Source organism: Dreissena polymorpha, chromosome 15, assembly GCF_020536995.1.
Source record: "Dreissena polymorpha isolate Duluth1 chromosome 15, UMN_Dpol_1.0, whole genome shotgun sequence".
In the NCBI taxonomy this organism is placed as follows: domain Eukaryota; kingdom Metazoa; phylum Mollusca; class Bivalvia; order Myida; family Dreissenidae; genus Dreissena; species Dreissena polymorpha.
In genome coordinates this window covers 8,843,882-8,865,369 of record NC_068369.1, presented here as the reverse complement: position 1 = coordinate 8,865,369, position 21,488 = coordinate 8,843,882, and the positions used below count along the sequence as shown (strand labels likewise).

At 38.1% G+C, this 21,488-nt stretch overlaps 1 protein-coding gene across 8 annotated transcripts; it reads right to left on the bottom strand.

Moving 5' to 3' along the window:
* Positions 1-360: 360 nt before the first annotated feature.
* LOC127861149 (calponin-1-like) lies at positions 361-16,630 on the bottom strand. 8 transcript variants are annotated; one of them, XM_052399516.1, is made up of 6 exons: positions 14,975-15,269; positions 12,839-12,913; positions 11,834-11,958; positions 10,476-10,578; positions 9,939-10,076; positions 361-2,366 (listed from the first exon to the last, which is right to left on the bottom strand). In XM_052399516.1, exons 1-6 carry the CDS (start codon positions 14,993-14,995, stop codon positions 1,008-1,010), a joined length of 1,821 nt encoding a protein of 606 aa, XP_052255476.1. In that variant the 5' UTR covers positions 14,996-15,269; the 3' UTR covers positions 361-1,007. The 8 variants fall into 8 exon arrangements, with proteins under 8 accessions (XP_052255476.1, XP_052255477.1, XP_052255479.1 ...); XM_052399517.1 differs by lacking the exon at positions 14,975-15,269 and adding an exon at positions 14,245-14,796; XM_052399524.1 differs by lacking the exon at positions 361-2,366 and adding an exon at positions 2,975-4,388 and having other exon boundaries at positions 14,975-15,265.
* Positions 16,631-21,488: the final 4,858 nt, after the last annotated feature.

The window sequence follows — 21,488 nt, the reverse complement described above, 5'->3', positions numbered from 1 at the left end:
GTATATCATGATAAATAAAAAAAGGATGGATTCGAACTGATTTGAATCTGGATTGGAATAGGATGGAAAGGCGGTTTATAGGATACAAGGTTTTGATTGGCCCAAGACGCAAAACAGTTTTGGCTGAAGGCATAACTGCGCAAAATTGTTAGGAAAAGGAAACTTGGGTTAAGATAAAGTTTGACAATGTAGCACACGCCTACTTACCAAGAAATTGATGGCTCCCAGACAAAACACTGCTTTTGTTCAATAATGTTCCGAAAGTTGAAGACTAATAAAAATATATTCCACGAAACAGATGCTTTGGATTTTAAACAATGTTTTTGAAAAACACACTTGAAATTGATAACATAAATCGTGTTTGTAACTACCATTTATTGTGAAAGACAATCATAAATTGTGTACTAAACGTTTTACTTAAATTTGAATCGAAAAATAGAGGTATAAACGTCTGGTTTGCGTTAGGAACACTCCAAGAAAGCTGATGAAAAACTAAAGATAAAAGCAATAATCACATACAACAAAATTAATTATTAATGCGTTTATCATTAATACGTTCAACGTCAATACATTCCGAAACTAGGCCTTACATTCATTGTAAAGAACACTACCTTATTGCACATAACCCGAAAAATATATTTACAGGACATTTACATCTTTAAGTAGTACCTGTTATCTTATGTCAATTTACAGTTTAACTAATACACTTTCGTTCAAGCCATGAGTGTTCTAAATGAATCATCGCATGTGGTTTTACCCAGCAAATAATGAATAGGTACTGCTTAAAGTCTTCCAAAAGTATTCAATATACGAAACATTTCGTTCAAAATCGAAAAAAAAAACAACCTTAGACGTCAATATAGCTGAACCCTTAGATATTCAATTTATCTTTTTATCATGTGATTTTCAAGTTTTATCGTCAAAGTGCTACGATTTTCAGTTTCTATCCTCTCAGTCCTTAGCTTTTTCACTTAATCTCTCTCAGTCCTTTGATCGAAAATGAGTTGTTACATATCCGAGGTCCCCTTGGACGGATCGGCGTATTCAAGATCGTCATAATCGTACAGATCCTCATCGTCGAATAATTCTTGTACTCTGATGTCCGAAACGTGACGAACAGCTCCGAAACCGCCACGAATTCCCTTCTGGGAATCACCCTTATTCCAGCCGGACTGGTAGTTAATGGTTGCATTACTTTCCAGGTTGAAGTCGTCGGCTCTGATGTCCGCACCGTGGCGCACCGCACCGTATCCCGTCATACCCTTCTGCGAGGCGAATTTGTTGGAACCAGATTGTAGATGCACGTCACGGTTGGACTCCTGGTTAAAGTCGTCTGCTCTGATATCGGCACCGTGGCGTGTGGCACCAAACCCTCCGCGAATACCGGCCTGGGTCTCGAACTTGTTCGTGCCGGCTTGGAGAATGATGATGCCATGACTGGGTCGGTCGTATTCGTCATCTCTAATATCCGCGCCGTGTCGCACCGCCCCGAAACCGCGCGTGCCTTTCTGCGAATCGAACTTGTTCGTACCAGACTGCAAGATGGCGATACCGTTACTCTCTGCATTTATGTCGTCGGCCCGTATGTCAGCCCCGTGTCGAACAGCGCCATAACTCCTCATTCCTTTCTGGGAGTCGAACTTGTTTGTTCCAGACTGCAACCAGACGTCTCTTTCGCTCTCTTTTGTAGCGTCGTCAGCCCGGATGTCAACGCAATGGCGCTGTGTTCCGATTCGCATACCCTTCTGGGTCTCGAATCTGTTGGTTCCGGACTGCAGGATATTGATTGAGTTACTATCTTGGTTCATATCGTCGGCTCTGATATCAGCGCCGTGACGGACCGCTCCCGGCGCTGTCATGCCTCTCTGCGATGCGAACTTGTTCGTGCCGGACTGCAGCCACACTTCCGCCTCGCTCTCCTTGGTTGCGTCATCCGCCCGGATATCAGCGCAGTGCCTCACAGCGCCGAACCCGCCGCGAATGCCAGACTGAGTTGCAAACTTGTTAGTGCCGTTCTGAAGAATCGTCATGCCTTCGCTGACGTCGTTGACGTCATCCGCCCGGATGTCGGCGCAGTGGCGCTGTGTCCCAATACGCATTCCTTTCTGTGAGTCGAACTTGTTGGTGCCGGCTTGTAAAATCACAGTGCGGTTGCTTTCGTCGAGCAGATCATCGGCTCTGATATCGGCCCCATGGCGAACCGCGCCGGGGCAGGTCATACCCTTTTGGGAGGCGAATTTGTTTGTTCCGTTCTGCAAAATGAGAATGGACTGACCGGCCTTTAACTGTTTCCTGGAGAACTTTTTCTTCTTTTTCTCCACAGGAGGAGGACCAATCTTGGGTCCGCTGAAGCGATGTCTTTGTGCCTGTTTAGATAAATAGACCTCATTATGTACAGTGGTGACAAATGAAATTTAATTTGTGAATAATCATTTGTATCAGTTCAGTCTTTATACAATCGAACAAAGAACAGTAATATATTATATGTAATGGAACTTTAAAAGTGGAAATAATGATTAGATGTTGAATCTTTGGTGTTACGTGTTCATAGATAACTAGTCCCAGTAGTCAAATACTTTTATATTTACCAAACTGAAGATGAAAGTTGTTAATTAATTGGGGTGATCGGATGAAAGCAGAGAATGGAACAGCAACCAACGTCAAACAAATGCACTCTAAACTGCAAACAACATAGAAAAAGGAACACTTACAACACCATGGTAACCGCCGCTTGTAAACGTGTCTTCTTTTATTGATGTAGCCTAATTATCTTTGCTAGGTAACAATCTCAAAAACAATATTCCATATATTTTGAGAATTTGAAGAGAGCGTGTGGCTTACACTTAAAATGCCTCGTTGTCTAAGCGACCAATTCATACCAGTAAAATATTTACTGTATGCAACGATTTCTTACATGTTTATCATATTTTTAGAAACTAATGTGTGGTGTATAAATATCAATACTCAGAACACGTAAAAATAAAATAATTTATTGAAACATTCAACAACATAAAAATGCACGACTTATTTTTTTTCCATATTTTGAAGTGACGAAATATATGCAAGGTTTATTTTAAATTAAAATGAATGAAACCTGTTTAAGATTTAAAAAGTTATTAAATATAGATAAAATGGATAGACTTACACTATATTAACTATACATAACACAATTTAGCAAAGTATAATAATTTTATAATTCCATAATTATGTCCTACATGTTTCTTCTTATTGTATTGTGATCATACATTTAAAGTAAAAGTAATAATTATACATACATTGTCATATGCCACTAAAAGCAACACAAGTTATATGCAAGAGCACAGTTTGCGATCCGCTAGAAGCTTGCAGCTCTGGAGGACTACTTTCTAACCCTAAACAGTTCAAAACACTCAAATCATTAAAACCACATAGCTTTACTCGTTTACCCAGGTCTTATCGTTTGACATTCGTTACACGGTCGTGATCTAGAAATCACAATAAGAGTCTTCGATGTTGGGAATATGCATATCGGCCGGATGTCGCACCGCTCCAAACACCATCCCAGACTGGCTAGCGCCCCGGTTACTACCGGCCTGCAGTCCTATATACCCCTGGCCGTCCTGCGACATGTCATCAGCGCGGATGTCCGCGATGTGTCGCGTAGCGCCGAAACTCATTCCTGATTGGCTGGCGCCCTTATTGTAGCCGTATTGACCCCCAATAATACCCTCGCTGTCGCGGTCGTGTTCCCCGATCCGCTGATCCGAAACCTGACGCGGTGCCCCGTAACTCATGCCCGCCTGTGTCGCCCCTTTGTTGTAGCCCATTTGACCGCCGATAATAGCCTGGCCGGCCCTATCCCCCTCGTCTACTTTGACGTCCGCGATGTGTCTTGTAGCTCCAAACGACATCCCCGCCTGACTGGCGCCCTTATTGTACCCGGCTTGACCGCCGACGATTCCGTGCGAATCATGACTCATTTCTTCAAGGTGGCGCTCTGAGACCTGCCTGGGGGCTCCAAACGACATGCCCGCTTGAGACGCTTTCTTGTTCGTGCCCGCCTGCAGCCCGATGATGCCCGCTCCCTCTACCGTCATGTCGTCGGCCCGGATGTCGGCAATGTGTCGCGTGCCGCCTATGTTCATCCCTTTCTGAGACGCGCCCTTGTTAAAACCCATCTGGCCACCGATTATTCCTTGACCGGACCGATCAAAGTCGTCGGCTTTGATGTCGGCAATATGGCGAGAGGCACCAATTCTCATACCGGCCTGGGACGCGAGTTTGTTGGTTCCGGCCTGCAGTCCGATTATGGTCTTGCCGGCGTTCAGTTGATCGTCGGTGAAAGTGCGGACATTCTTAGTCGTCGGCTTTGCTCCGGCCGTCGGCCCGGCGAAATTGTGTCGCTGAGCCTAGAGAAAAAAAAACATCTTTAGATAATTATTTATAGTCATATAAGTATATAAACGATGCAGAAAAAAATACTTGTACCAGTAAAAATTCTTTAGTTTTAAGATTTTTTTTAAATAAAAAGTTTCATGACGCTCGATGTTTGGTGAGAAGTGTTTGGCTAGCCGTAGAACATACTCTTTTTTCTGTTAATTCAATTCAACATAGTAAGAGTATAAGCTTACCTTAAACAAGTTTAATGCATTGAAGATCTGGTTAAAACATCATCTTTTACAGATACTAATTTGTATTTAATAAAAATAGGTAAAGTTTAACACTTTCAAAATATTTTATTTTCATACAATATGGTTCACACGGCTTCATTTTTTGCATTACTTAAGTGTTAATGTTACAGAACACTGTTAGTACATATTAAAGAATTGCGCTGTTATCAACGATAACTTAAGTTCATATTCCTAAAAAAATAACTGCTTTGAATTTATTCAGAAATCCGCGTAGCCATATTCTTCCTCGTCACTCAAACACTCCAGTTCATCGCAAAGTTCTGTGACTTTAATATCCGAAATGTGACGCTGCGCACCGAACGACGTCATCCCGCGCTGCGACGCGCACTTGTTTGTTCCCGCCGTCTGGAGGCTCAGTGTCGCCATTCCCTCGATGCTAACGTCGTCAGCCTTGATATCGGCCACGTGACGCACCGCGCCAAACGACATCCCTTTCTGGGAAGCGAACTGATTGGATCCCATTTGTAGCGCGATAATCGATTTACCTTCTTCGCTATAGTCATCGGCTTTTATGTCCGAAATATGCCGGACCGCGCCGAATCCACGCGAGCCAGACTGAGATGCGAACCTATTGGTTCCCGCCTGCTGCGTCAAAATGGTGTTCCCTTCCGGATCGATGTCGTCACACTTGATATCGGACACGTGACGGACCGATCCGAAGCTCATCCCTTTCTGACTGGCGAACTTATTGGTGCCGGACTGGAGGCCGATCATTGTCTGCCCAGCGCGCAGCTGGGAGCGCGTGAACAGGCGCCGCTGCTTCCGCTCGGAGGGCCGAGGGCCGCATGTCGGCCCATTGAAGAAATATCTTTGCGCCTGTAAAGTGACGGTTGTTCCCTAATGAGTCCCAAACCGGAATGTGAAAACTGACTAAAACTTACATGTGAAATACGTATAAAGAAATGATATATTTAAACGAACTTCATTATACATTTTTGTTTTACACTTAATGTTATTAAGACATTAGTTTTGATTTAAGGGCGATCCGTTTGATTAAAAAAAATTACCTTGTTTTTACAGAGGCCAAATATGTATATACATCGTTTTCATGCTGCAACTGTCTACGACTAATAGAGTACATGTTGATAAAATAGGCATATGTCTTCGGATTAGCAAGATATACTTCGCTAAATTACAGGCGTGTATGCTAGTACGGATATATAATGTGTTTATGCGTTGCACTATATGCTTCTATCATATGATTCTAAAATGCATGTATATATTTTGATAAAAGTGAGGACATAACAAATCCTTGTTAGACGCATACCTTTATTCAACCATTTTTCAATTAGTTTATATGTGTTATAAATTAAAGTTTCCCGGAACGACTAATCGTGCTAAGTAGGTAACATCTTTAAAAACTATGCGCAACACGTCAGTTTAGAAATAAGAATATGTGCTTTAGAATCGTCTTACTATAGTTATTCTTATAAGCATTGTAATTGTTATCTTGATAAATGTTTATATCACTATTAAAATGTGTTTCCTTGTCAACACTACAGTCGGATTTATAAGAAGAACACTGTTTAAACGATCTTTCCGAGTCTCGTCTTTTTAAGAGTTCTTATACTTCGAATCGAAACATATCCAAACTTATTGTCAGTTGACTATAGAAACGTATTAAATTGCCTTTTGCTTTATGTAGGTAACATTTTCTATTTCGGATTAACATTTACAATGCGATTAACGTATTGTCAGTTTGGCAGTCGTCCGATCTTCTAGTACGTGTATCTTAAGTCAATGTATGGGTTTAAAATTTAGTTCTGCCCGCTCGCTTCATCAAGCTGTTGTCGCTTCATCTGTTGCTCCAATAGCCACTCCTCATACCCCTCCTCGCCCTCCAGGGGCTCGAACTCGTCGCAAAGCTCCGTGACCCGGATGTCAGACACGTGACGGGCGGCGCCAAAACCGCGCATGCCGGTCTGACTGGCGCCCTTGTTCCAGCCGCTCTGGAGATTTACGAAACCGGCGCTCTTTTGGTCCATGTCGTCTGCGCGGATGTCCGCCACGTGGCGCACCGCCCCGAAGGACATGCCCTTTTGTGACGCGAATTTGTTCGACCCCATCTGCAGACCCACGTCCGCATTGCTGTCCTGGTTGTATTCATCCGCTCTGATGTCGGCACAGTGACGGACGGACCCAAAGGACATCCCTTTCTGGCTGGCAAATTTGTTTGTACCGCCCTGCAGGGTGAGCTCGTTTTGGCCTTCATTGCACATGTCGTCGGCGCGAATGTCGGAAATATGGCGGATGGAGCCGATTCGCATCCCTTTCTGGCTCGCAAACTTGTTCGTTCCCGCTTGCAAAGTTACTTCCCCTTGGCCTTCTTGGTTCAAATCGTCCGCTCTGATATCCGCACAATGGCGGACGGAGCCGAAAGACATGCCCTTCTGTGATGCGTACTGATTGGTGCCGCTCTGAGGGGTAAGGATGCTGTGACCCTCTCGAAGCTGCTGTCGTGTAAATCTACTTTTAGGTTTTTTGTCCGCAGGCTTTTGTCCGCATTTGGGGCCATCAAATTTGCATCTCTGAGCCTGCAAGGACCCGGGTGTAACTTGAAATGCCTTCTTTATGATACTAAACTGCTAACGTTACCAGTATTAGAAATGTAATCCAATCATGTTTTCAATTACTTAAAACAAAAATGTATTTAATATTAGATTTATCTTAAAACTAATCGAAACATTTGTAAAATATCAGCAAGTCTCGATACATTTGAGTGGTCCTATCAATGAAGTACTTAATTATGAAGAAAACAACGATCTTTACGGTTTATTTACAATTTGTATTAGATGTTAAGCATTATGCAGGCTAAATAGTACATCATTTAAGTGCGATTGAGAAATTCTACTGTGAGCTTATTTCACTGCGTCAGACAACTATATACAGTTAAAAAGCACATTCCTATCTAGGCCGGTATACAGCGTTTTCCTTGTTTTCAATCATTTCAATCACTATCCATAGTTCTCACTGTGCGCATTTCAAATAATCGCAGCATATGTTGCATGTAAGCATGTCGGTAGATTACATTTTCGTAGCAGTGCCCTTTTTTCGCGTTTGAAGCAATTCGATGCATTACAATTGCAAAGTGAAAAGCTTGCATACAATAGTGAGAAGTGAATAAATTTAGCAATGAGGTGTTACTATAAAATGTATCTTGTGTGTTAAGTGGAGGGGTGTCACTGCACTTCACGGTACATACCTGATTAACGCCACGTGGTTTCAGTCGCGAAGGAACCCGCCTTCATTAACTCCATCGTGTATTCCAGCGACACACACAATAATCCGATTCTTTCATTTTCATTCGTGTTTTGGATACAGACTTATAGTCCACGATTTAACGAAAACATTTTTCACATTTTCTCGAAATATTGTCTTTGATGTGTTAAATTAATGTACTTAAACTGCTAAGCTTGTTTATTAAGAAAACACTGTTTACGGCGGCGAATTAACTGTCACATATACAATACAACAAGTGATTTCTAAAAATAGATCATCACGTGACCAGAACTGGTCAGGTGACTTATGCGCATAGCCAAACACTTCTTAACACCAACGAATACATTAAATGAATAAAACGAGCAATGTTGCAAAATGATAGCAAACATACACACTTGTTATTCATCATGTAAAGCATTGTTTAAGCAAAGCAATGCCAATTAATATCACACTGATTTTCAATATCAACTTAGAGAAGGAGATGTAACGTATTAGAACAGAAACCCAGTTTCGTGTCTTTAAATCTAACCATTTGAAAGGATATTGTAATAATTATATGTGTTATATATAACCGGTATTTGGATATGGTGTTAAATATCTATAGTCAAAATGCAAGTGCAATATTTGAATAAAATAGGGGGTTTTATATATTTGAATAAACTCTGTTGATATTGAATGTTAGAACCTACACCGACATGCAAACGCCAAGCTGGTCATACTTAATAGTAAGATTAAATCTGTGACGACTCTTGACGCACATGCATTGAGCCCCGGTTTCCCAGAAAACGGCTTATTTGTAAACAGAAATAAATCATTTAATATATATTACAGTTAGAAGAATAAAGGCTCTCAAATCTCGTTTTTATATTAAATATATGTCTTGCCCCTTTTACAAAATATGATATGTTTATCAATTAATTATAACTTTAAAATGCACAAAACGCAGCGTAAATTCAATGATGTATTTCTTTAACGTTCATGATGGAATGAGGTTTAATAATTTAATGCAATTCGCAAACATTGAAGTTTAAAAAAAACTGTTTTTAATTAAAAAAAAATATTACTACGATGTGATAAATTCATTTTGTATAAACCGTGTTCGTCAGGACGAACATTGTTAAAGCAGCAATCCACAAGCATACTGACCATTGTTAAAGACATTATTTATCAAGGCATCCAATTGGTAACATGTTCTATGACTTCCCGCGTGCAATAATCACATGAACAAGGTGTCCAGTCGCTAATTTTGCGGCGTAACTTTCTATTTAACCTTTAAATAACTAAATGCTAAAATGAAAACTGATTTTGCAATTGAAAAACATTGTGTATGATATGAAGTAAAAAGGTTTTAAAACAGTTTTTTTTCCAAACTCGCCTTACACTTATACTTATTAAAAATGAAATTTCGATAAATTATGTTTTTAGTATAAATGCGATGCATAATTCTTTCAGTAAAAAGCGGTAAGTTAAGAGTTGACTGCCCGTTCATTTGATAAACAAATCTATGAGCACCGTGTCACTCGTTTTCTAACATTTCGGAATTCACAAATAAAATGATTTCAGTCAATATGTTTAACATGTCTTGACAATTTACAATTGTACATTAGTTTAATATAGCAAAACAAAACGTTTTACATTTCTTTGACACTTCAGAGTTGCCCATTTAATAAATATATTAACATTGAGACAAAAAATCAGCAACATGAGAAGAGTTATTGTAACCGTTAGCACATGAACACTGTTTACATGTGTTATTTCATTGTATTCTGATGAAAAAAATTGACTGACAAAAACCGATGTCAATTACATACGTACAAGTTAGATAAAAGATGTGACGTTTCTATGTGCTCAATTTTATAAACACGACACAGAGTTACTCATTCAACCAATGCTAAGAGTATATTACGAAAGAAAAGATTTTTAGACAGACCATAGGCATGCACAGTGCACAATGATAAAATAATGTCATATCTATGATGTCATGCGCGTGCCACATAGCACAATGATACAATGATTTCATATCCGTAACGTCATGCGCGAGTGACCTACCTCAGAGCCCACTTGCAGGATGGTAGCCAACACCATGGGCATATTCTTGCCCTCGAACAGGTCGTTGCAGGCGAACAGGCCGCTCTGGGGGACGCCATAAGCCGCGGCCGCACGCAGGAAAATCTCAATATTTTCCATCTGCCAAAATATGACCAGATTGATTTTATTTTTCGTCATAACAGCATTTCAAATTTTGGTAAAAGAACCAGAAAAAAATCATCTATGAACTCCCGTGTTCGATTATTTAGGTATACTTATTAAACAGGCATTATTTAGATTCGTCAAACATGTGTATGTTTTGATGATACAGTATGTATTTTGATTTGATCTTTTTCGAAACAAAATAACAAATTTGAAAGATGACAAGCACTCCACTTAAAGTAAACTGCTCGTACCAGAAAATTGAAAGTTAAATGACCGTTAGTTCTATAGATGTTTACTCTTAGTATCAGGAGTAACTACAAAACACAAGGAACTATTTGAAGAAATATAGACCATTCTGAAAAAATATTCGAAGAACGACATATGTAAACTGACCTGCACAGCAGCCTTGTCGCTCGTTCGGAACTTGGGGTTGACGGAGCGGCAGGCGGCCGGAAGTGCATCGGCTGGCGTCCCATCGAATATTCGCTTAATCAATCTGCAATCGACATACAAATGATAATATATAAGCTTAGTATTAATGTTTCATAGTGAATGAACGTTTTGCATTCAGTGTTTAAGTGCGGTGTTAGTGAAAGCTTTTAACATATAAGTTTTCAATTACGTCGCGCTCTGGGAAACTGAGAGTCATCCATGTGCGTAAATTGTCGTCCCAGATTAGCCTGTGCAGTCCACACAAGCTAACCAGGGATGACATTATCCGCCCTGTGCAGTCCACACAAGCTAATCAGGGATGACATTATCCGCCCTGTGCAGTCCACACAAGCTAATCAGGGATGACATTATCCGCCCTGTGCAGTCCACACAAGCTAATCAGGGATGACATTATCCGCCTGTGCAGTGCACACAAGCTAATCAGGGATGACATTATCCGCATTTCACTAAGATTTTCACTAAGAAGATTCCTAAAAACGAAAAATTCCATAAATTCGGAAAGTGTCGTCCGTGATTAGCCTTTGCGGACTACACAGACTTATCAGGGACGACACTTTACGAGTATGCATACAGTCCTGTTTTCCAAAAACGCGGCTCAATTGAGCTTTCTTCTCGTTAAAGAGCGTAATTCGTTTCAAGCGACGTGTTAGATTGTTTAAAAAAAGATATTCAAGTAAAATTTACAATTCAAAGTATGAGCATCGATCGAATCTTAATAGGAACTTAAACCATTTATGCCTAGTGGACTCTTCCATCCTTCTAAATTGGATCAATTTATTTCCAAAATTAGGGATGTCTAGTATATTTATTTATATATTTAGAATATTTCTTACAAAAATTCCTTTAAGCAAACAGCGCAGACCCTGATGAGACGCCGCATAATGCGGCGTCTCATCTGGGTCTACGCTGTTTGCCAAGGCCTTTTTTCCAGACGCTAGGCATAAATGGGTTAATACGTACATAAATTCAGGTATTCTTACGCTAACTATACCTCTGTGTTGCACACTAAACATAACAAATGCTCTCTAACACCGTTACTTTTGTCTGATGCTCTATTATTTAAAAAAAACGAGATTAACTGTAAACATTTCCCTGTGAATTCTAGGTGGCCTTTGATAATAATGCGTACAGTCCAATCCAGTACGGGAGCTGATATTGAACCCGGAACGTCTAAGTGTGTAGCGTGTGCACCAACCACTTCGCTCACCGGACAGTCGTAATATTATGTTAATGCAGTAGCATACAGCAAGTTTAAGTTTCAAGATTCGCAAAATGAGGTAACAAAAGCAAGCCTCTACCTGCACAAGATGACACCATCCTTGAGGCGCTTTTCCACCTCATACTCGCCGATGCTCTCGCCCGTGAGCTGTTGGATCCAGTTCCGCACCTCGGCTTCCGCCTGCAGATCGTATTTACCGGCAACCTATGGGCACAAAATCGACGGCGCATGACACAATGGCGTCAAATGTAACGAATCGTTTGTAATTACATGTAATGTATTTTTTTTGTTATTTTGCGTTTTGCAGCTGAGAAAGCATATATTAAATATATTATTCATATAAGCGTTTTAGTGAACGAGTATTTTTGCATATGATAATAACAATAAAGGTTGTGTTAAAATGCCATTGACTGTGATTTTTTACGTACAAAATCTTTGTAACTTATTGGGTTTGCTTGAAATTAATTCATTATACAATTATGTATCACCAGTATAATACGGATAGACATTTAAAGAAAGGGTTGCCTATTTCATTGGCGGCGTATTGTAAGATGCAATTTAGTTGTGTGTTTAAAAAAGTTTATATGTAAGCAAATCAGTTGATGCATCTGTCACTATAAATCGTGTTATAAGCATGCGCCTATTTACTCCGAAACATAATATCTACTAAAGCTTTTTGTGTGATTAGACAATAAATAGTCCAGCCAAAATAAAACTTGAAGTATATATTGTTTACACAGATATACATGTTCTTTGTATTGGTATATTGTTGTCGCATGCACGTGTGCTTTATAGTAACATTGCATATATATGAAATTCTGAAAAAGAAAGTATTTGGTCACTCTATTTCAATCTATGCGTAGGAATACGAGTTGCTATATGACGTCATACAAATAAATCTCCAATTCCTACATATTGTTCGCCAATCACTACATCATCTGCTACAGAGGGTGCGTTCTGTTTAAATTTTTCATTCATCTATTTAACAAATGAAGTAAATAAGTACAGTTTAAAATCAATATAAATCTATAGGTTATATAATAGTGCCATAACTATTAATAAATAGTGACGTCATGCTTTTTACCCGCCCGTGAGAATGACTCCTGCCGAGAGTCGGCGATGCTAAAGCAGACGACCACTGGCCATCCGAAATATTGTTCTACAATCGATGTTTTTCTTATTTTAAAATCACATTCTATGTACTTTGCTTAATGGTGTTTAATATTAATGTATAGCAGATAAAAAGTAAAAGTAGCCAATGATAAAGTCTTAATCTGAATTATCCATGTCCGCTACCACTATCATCTCTAATACAGTGCATATTATCGAAGTCTTACCATTATTGTATGATTTGAAATTAATCCTTTTAAACTATTGCAAATTGAATAACCTCGGTTAAAGAACCCAATAGTCTATGTGAATAAATTTCCTTCGGAACCATAAACTTTATACTGTTCCTAAAATATTCTCGAAAATTCTCGTAAATTGTTTACCAATATCGCAAGTATTTGTTATTCTTAAACAGGCTTGCTGGTGATTCAGGCAAAAATTCCTGGCACTGATTCAAAACCATCTACAGGTATTCGCTTAAATCCAGGTAAAGCGAAAACCCCTCCAAGACCAGTCGGAACCGGTTTATGAATACAGCCTTATACCATCTGTATGGTTTACAGAAAATGTGTTTATTCTTTAATCTTAATACTTCGTATGAATACTTATGACTCAAAACATTACATTATTCCGAGATAAGTACCAATTAATGTACGCCAATTTACATTTACAGTCGTTTCCGAAATTTATTTATACCAATAATAAATATTCAGTAATTTTCAGAGAATTTCCTCCGCTCTATTTGAAATAATATTTATAAGAGCCGTTGTGTGTTTCTGCTGTTTAAAGATAAGAGCGTTCCAATTTGCCAGATAATATCTATCGTTTGGCTGATTTCAGTAACAAGATTTTATGCTTATCAAATCGTTAGTGCTTAGAGGCGTCTTGAGCGGTGATAGCTCAACTTTTATCAATAAACATTAGGTGTGTATTTACACATTTACATTAACAAAATATTTTGTATTGTGAGATTGATTTATGAATAAATCTCTTTATAAGAATTACAAATAATGTACGTTAATGTCTACTATGGTTTCCCCCAAGGTACCTCTCGGGCACCTGTGAGATACATTTTTCAGTTCTCATTTACATATTTGCCGTAACATAGTGTTTTATGACATGAAATGGTTTTTGAAAACAAACTTGACATTGATATTTATTCAAATAGTTCTAGATAATTATTCAAAATTAAGGAAAGAAAATTCTAATGAACCGGTAGCATCACCTAAGTTAACAAAGCGGTTTTACTTGAATGAACTGTTTTTTTTCTTTCAAGTTATTTTGTACATAAATCAAATGAAACAATATAAGCAAAGATATCACACTTAATAAAATAAAATAATCAATTACTTAAACAAGCAGAACAAATAAAGTAGTTACCATATTTGCTTATCGACTGCAGAAATGTAAACTCCAAAATGGCGTAAGTGACGGAATTTCCAGAACCAGGAAGTATCCTTTGAGCATGCGCGCACGAGCTCACAATGTCGACATATGATACCTCAGGCAGGCGACTATCACGATTTATTCCGAACACAAAGTAATGAACGCTTCGTTTATAATTTAACTAAAGTCCTGTTTGTTTGTTTATTTTTAAATGTTAACGACTTCTCGAAGGTAAAGAGGCTTCACAAATGCTTAAGTTTATTCAAGTCTTAAGGAATTAAAAGCCAGTCTATGAGTCACATAGGAATGGCATACACCGGAACTGCCAGAATGCTTATCAGCGATGTTGAATGCACAAGTTATTCATCAAAGCCTGACCGAAAATTTGCACGGAATGTTCCAATGTTCCAATCTAAGGTATAAACTGACGTCACTCGAGTACCCTATGCTTAAATTGTTTAAAGTTTAGTTAATTATTTCAAGTAAGAATAGATTAAAGTATAATTGAGGATATGTTAAGTATCGGTCCCGAACAAAATGGTATAATGATTTACCGTATCTGCTTATACCCTAAATATACTTACATTATTATCATATGACCTTTGCATTTGCATTGAGTTAATACATGTATATTCAACAAGAGGCAACAGAAGGGTCAGATGTCAAACAAATAAAGTCAAAACATAAACTAAGTATCCACATCTATTCAAATTAAACAACTTACCTTCGATCGAATGCCATCCATATCCAAATATTTTTCAACACGGCACCTCTTTTAAGTATTTAAGAACTTTCAATAACTATTCAAAATGGCGAAGAACAATCTTGCAAACTTTTTTGTAGAAGTGCCAACTTTTTTAATTCTCTTCTTCTGCAAAGTATTGCTATGGCGATCCCAGAGGTGCAAAGACGAACCTCAAGATTCCAGCGCGCTATTCACCTCTGGGACTCTAATTATAGACGGAATGTACATGTACCTTGATCAAACATAGGTAGAACATTCACGCCGGGGGAACCCGATGGGGTTAATCTACAAAGCTCAGCTGTATCGTGTTTCCACTTTCCATATGCGATTACCAAATATAGACATCACCGTCATCACAAGTGGGCGGTGCTACGTGGCAGGTGCGTGGCAACTGACGTAAACACCAGTTTCAACTACCGCTACTTGGGGTATTTCATTGACAACACATGTTTTCTTCATTATAATAATTCATTTATACAAACAATACCCTGACTATATGCAATAAAGCAATATTCCTTAACAATGTACATTTTTATAAGAGCGAAGGTAAACGGCATACAACAAAAGCAAAGAAAGTACATTTTCACATATGATATGCAATGTTACCAGCACATATCATGCGAAAGCTAGAAAAATATGTTTCGAACAGATAAAAATACACAGGTAACCCTGTCTGGGAGAAATACAGGCGTTGTGTTATTTCTGCAAGGCAGAAGCGTTCGTAGAATGCATGTGAGGCGTGTAAAAGGGGAATAATTATGAACATCTCCTGACGTTTCATGGCGCGTTGCCCACGAACACGAAACTCTCATAAGAAGCATGCGTTTATGAAATCCCAAAAATAGGAAAACAAACATTTTAAAACCGCCCTAACAAAGCCGATTTGTACATTTTTCCGGTATGTTTTTAGTAATCAACACAAATTCAACTATTAGTAGCTGCATGATTATCAATGCGTTGGAATGATATTCAAAAAGTTTTGTTGTTGTTTTTTTTGCGAAACAATGACTGAGAACGTTGTGCTACATTGTCAAATAGTGAGAGATTTATGTATATTGTAAATGCTGTCTAAAAAGGTGATAAACGTGAACGAATACCTATGTATCCCTGCATCTATATTCAACGATGTAAAACATATATGGATGCTCTATGTATATAAACATACGCTAAAATATCTAAAAAAAATCAACCCAGTACACAAACAGCATAAGATGCAAATATAGTTAATGACTGTCATGCACAATATGGTTCAAATTTATCCAAATTCACTTAAACAATATTGATATATGTTTACTATCTTATGTTCATTTGTGAAGGTTAAACGTCAGTGACCTTATAGCAAGCTGGAGTTCCGCCTTTTGTAAGTGGCCAGCAATAAAACATCCAAATTTCTAGGAAGATATTTCTTACATTCGTATAATTTTTGTTTTTAGTAACTATTTAGTACAATATTATGTTAAGAAGCTACGTATCAGCTATACATGTATAGAATAAAGTCTTACCTTGCTCATATTATCCAAGAGGCGCTCACTAAACAGTCCGATATAGCCCGATAACGTACGCGAGATGCGAAAGTCTGCAACTGACTTTTTATACGGCGAGCACGTGCCCAATATACCTGGCTCCTAGACAATCGGAACACCTCGGTGATTACCGGTAAATTCCATTAGCATATGGAAGCCGAATCCGTTATTTGCCAAGTTAACAACTATTGTATGATGGGAAGTAATGATATCGTCTACAGGTTCGGGATGGATTGAGTTCGCGTGCAATCAATTAAGGGTAACTGGACCCCCTAAAGGGACCGATGGACCGATTAATGATTTCTGATGGGTAAAGGGGGTGCAGCGCCCGTTGATAATTAATGATAACAGATCTATGATCGATTTAGGACCAGGCGATCAGCAAATCCAGTTACGTATAAGTATATGCACATCTGTATAATCTTATTTTGGTATGTTTATAATTGAACATTCGGATCATTGCATACATGCGATAGGTGATAAAGAAATGCGTGCACTTTACCTTTTGCGCATCAAGTAAAAAATCGCCAGCGCATGCCATCGAACGTATATGTGTTATGTCTGCATACACATGTACGAGTCGGGTGGAGGTTGTCCCATGACGTGGATGATATTAATGTCTTAATTTGATATTAAGGATTGCGTACATTATGCGCACTAGAAACATTATACCACTGAAAGTTTTACGAATATAAAAATCGTAGATGCCATAGTGTCCGTGCGTTCGCCCGTCCCACTCTTCTTCTCCTCTTACATTGTGCGTCCGATGTGTGTCAAACTGTTACAGAATAAATATCTTCAAGCGAAACAGTTCATACTGTCAAGATTTTGCGTTGCTTTTGTAAAGAAGTCATTGCCCTTTGTTAAATATTGTGTTTGCAACTCTTCATACATTTTGCAGGTGAGTTTATTTAACATTTTTCTAACAATTGGCGAAAAGTGCTGCATATTATTGAAGATTCGCGATAGCTTTATTCCTTAAGGTATAATTGATCTTTGTTGCAGTGAATAATGTAAATGTTTCTCAATTGATTGTTTATAAAGTATTTATTGCGCTTGGTTTAAAATGAAAAATCGTCTGTGTGCAAATCCTCCTAAATTGGTCGTGTGAAATCGCATGCTAAATGCGGACGTTCTAATAGACAGACAGACAGACTGCGAGACAGACGAACGGATGGTAAACCTATAGCCCCCCCCCCCCCCCCCGATGATACCGTGATAAGGGGAATAGTACCCTATTGTGAAACATGACTAATAAACACTACAGAAAAGCAGATCATATGTGAACATACGCACAGACATTTTTTTATAAAACATTGATCAGGGCACGGAATATTGAACTTTATATTTGAAACACTTCGGGGTTTTAACACCAGAATTTATTACATTGATTTTACCAATCGATTTTAGTTATCGATTTTGAAAGATTTCTACATCTACACATAAACCAATCAATGATATCTATGATTATTTGTCGTTGAGCTTCTTCTAGCTAAAAGAAAATATATGGGCCGTGCTCTGTGAACAGGGGGTTTAATTCATGTGCGTCAAGTGTTGTCCCAGATAAGCCCGTGCAGTCCGCAAAGGCTAAACAGGGACGACACTACGCATAAACTTGATTTTTGCTAAGAAGAGACTTTCTTGAAACAAACAATAGGCTAAAACGGAAAATGTCGTCTCTGATAAGCCTGTGCGGACTGCACAGACTAATCTGGGACGACACTTTACGCACATTCATTAAACCCCGTTTTCACTGAGCACAGCCCATACTTAGAATTTTTATTTATTTATTTGCATAACAACGTCTTATCGTGGAAAGGGTACGCCTGTGTCGAAGTGTTCTTTGAATCCCAAAGTTCAGGTGGACAACTAATACCCAGCTGTAAAGTGCACAAATGTCGTTCATAAAAACGCTATATACAAACTTTCATATCGGGAGCAATATATCGATATACCTATTTGAACGGGATTTCCTTCGCAAAATCTTGAATTTTGAAAGCAATTTCCCTGGTACTTGTCATATTATGATCACTTGATTTCCCCATTCATAATTGCACCATTCTGAGGCACGATTGAATAAAAATAATGAACGGTTCAACTACATTTCATCTTATCCAAATAGCTTTAGAGACATACAATCATAGTGTTAAATATTCAGACCATGGTTGTGCAATTTCACGATGAAGCCTCATAAGTTGCGGTCAAAGGCCAAATCACATCGCGCTGTCGTATATGTTTTTTTGCATATTTCCGATGTGTTATAAGAATCGTATTGTGCGTTTGCACCTATAAAGTGAAAGCCTATATGTTGAGACATAGGTAACAGTATTTCCCAGCTGTTCAAACACTACAGATTTTGTATATCATCAAAGGGTTAGCCTTGTTGCTTAGCAACATGTTATGTTGCCCAGAAAAACTAAACAGCGCTTGTTAGACTAATGCAGTTTTTTTGTTAAAACATTAATTCATCATCATTACATAACTATACATTACTTTTCTTCTACAAAGCTTCCTGGACAGAGTCTCGCCGTTCTAAGCTTTCACAAGGCAGTAAAAAAAATAAAACTATGACACAAAAATATATTGAAACGATTTGTCTATCTTTAAAATAAATTTAACACAAGGTTTAAGTAGTTTCTCTTAAAGTACTAGCGTCAGTCTACGCCGCTGATAGGAATGTTGTTGTTGTACTGGCGTTTTAGAATGCTTGCCTGCTGTTACCCCGCAAAAAACGAAGCATTTCTCGCATGAAGAACTCTCAGAAATAACTCTAGCATGGAGCCAGATTACTCACGAGCAGTGGATCTAAGTGGATGTACACTTCAATACTTGTACTGACGAAATGAACTTCATTTAAAGGGACCTTTTCACAGATGTTTGCATGTGTTGAAGTTTGTCACTAAATGCTTTATATTAATAAATCTAAACATTGGATATGAAAAGCTCAATTAAAAAATCAAGAATAAAATTAAAAAAAGAAAAAAAGGTAACCCTCAGCAGGGCTCGAAGCACTGACCCCTGGGGTCCTGGAGTAAAAAGTCTACCACTTAGACCACTAGACCATCCTTCCATATAGCATGCCACGTGTATTTTATACTTTATATAAGCAATCCTCGTAGTTTTACAAGATATAACGACAACAACAGAACTCTCCAAATAATTAATTCGTTTCGCGTTGCAACGCTTTATAATTTTCGAGTTTTTAAATCATCAAAAGATGCATGTAATGGCTATTTTAGAGCATGGTAAATGTTCAGTTTAACTGTTTCCTCTCAAATATCATAACTAAAACGAAAATTTACGAATCTGAAACAACTTTTTTCAATTTTGTCAATTTACCCAAGCGTGAAAAGGCCCCTTTAAGGAACATTTGCTAGCTTTATGTGTGTGTACTTCACTGTTTCAGTCAGTTAAATATATATTATTATACTGATTCTGTCGTTATGTTACTGTCTCTCTGTTTTGCTTTGTGTACACGGCATTTTCGATGGTACTATACACCCAGAAAACCATATTAGAGTAATGCAAATGATCAAGACAAAACAAGATATAGAATGTGTTAACCGTTACGCCTCATTTACAGTTTAAGCATTTCATTTTTATGTATTCAATTGTTGTATAAAGATGTATGTTGCTTTAGGTAGTTAACTTATACAAGTTTAGTTAAGTATTTAATACTATAACAAATATACGTTAATAAGTTGTAAAGCTGACAATACAACCAAAGATCGGTCTTATATACACTTAAAAATTTCCGTGCTTTCACTGATGTGCCGTCACACGCCATGCGTTTTTAAATATTTTTTAGCATTTGAAACATATAATTTCTGAACAAATATAAGGGCAAGGAAAATATAGTGTGTGTTGTCATATCAACCTGTATGTAGTTAGGTAGAAATACAAATGAGCCGTGCTTTGCGAAATAGGGGTTTAATGCATATGCATAAAGTGTCGATCCATATAAGCCTGTGCAGTCCGCACAGGCTTATCAGGAACGACACTTTCCGCGTTTATGATATTTTTCGATTTGAGAAAATCTCTTCTTAGCACAAATGCAGTTTAGGCGGAAAGTGTCGTCACTGTTTTGGCCCATTAAAATACAATGCCGAAGTTCTGAAGTAGTTAAAAATGCTAAAGACATACTACGACATACAATGCGAAAATGAAAATCAATCGGAAATACTATGTTTATATGGTTATATTCTTTGATCATAATACCCACATAGACGAAATAGCACTCCTTCTGATAAATGTGTGTGTATTCAACACTCTTGATTCTGCAATCACGCATTTTGTTTCGTTCACGTCCGAAATAAACATAGAAAAAATGCGGAACTTAGGGGATACATTAAATACTTGATAAAGGTTGAGCACAGATACGTGTATTTGCCAAGGCTCTTGGATTTGGTTTTTAAGCCTCGATATATTAACATATCTGTCATCGGCACTAATATAGTATCCTCTTTATATTGTACAGCAATGACGGCATACCTCTACGTCAGTCTGCAACAACTGCGAATAAAATGTTAAGTTTTCGCCACTGGAATGTACGAAACGATGCCAAAATGCATTACATCTTCATCATGTGTATTCACAATGTTTTCATGGAATACAGTTTTTTAAATTTTTATCTAAGTATTAATTTAGTTTTTGTCGATTATAATGTAAAGATTCCCAGGATATATCGCCACATGAACAAGAGCGTCTTATCAGATTTTTATTCATGTTCTTCTACTTTAATAACGTTTAAATAATGTCATTTCAATTGAATAATGCACGCAATCGCATACCGTGTCTTGAGCGCCAGAAACGTCTATTTACTATAATTATACATGATCCGCATTCTTGGAAAACGGGTTTCAATGCACGGCTGTAAAGTGTCGTCCCTGACAGGACTGTGCGGCTACACTTTCCGTTGTTAATGTATTTTCGTGTAAAGAAAGTATTGAGTGAAATTCAAGTTTAGGCGG

Excerpts from the sequence above, each read along its gene's own strand:
- LOC127861149 (XM_052399516.1), bottom strand. The coding sequence starts at position 14,995 with ATGGATGGCATTCGATCGAAG. Across the intron at positions 11,959-12,838 it reads GGAGTCATTCTCACGGGCGG|GTTGCCGGTAAATACGATCT; the intron begins GTAAAAAGCATG and ends TTGTGCCCATAG. Across the intron at positions 2,367-9,938 it reads TCCTGCAAGTGGGCTCTGAG|GCACAAAGACATCGCTTCAG; the intron begins GTAGGTCACTCG and ends TTATCTAAACAG.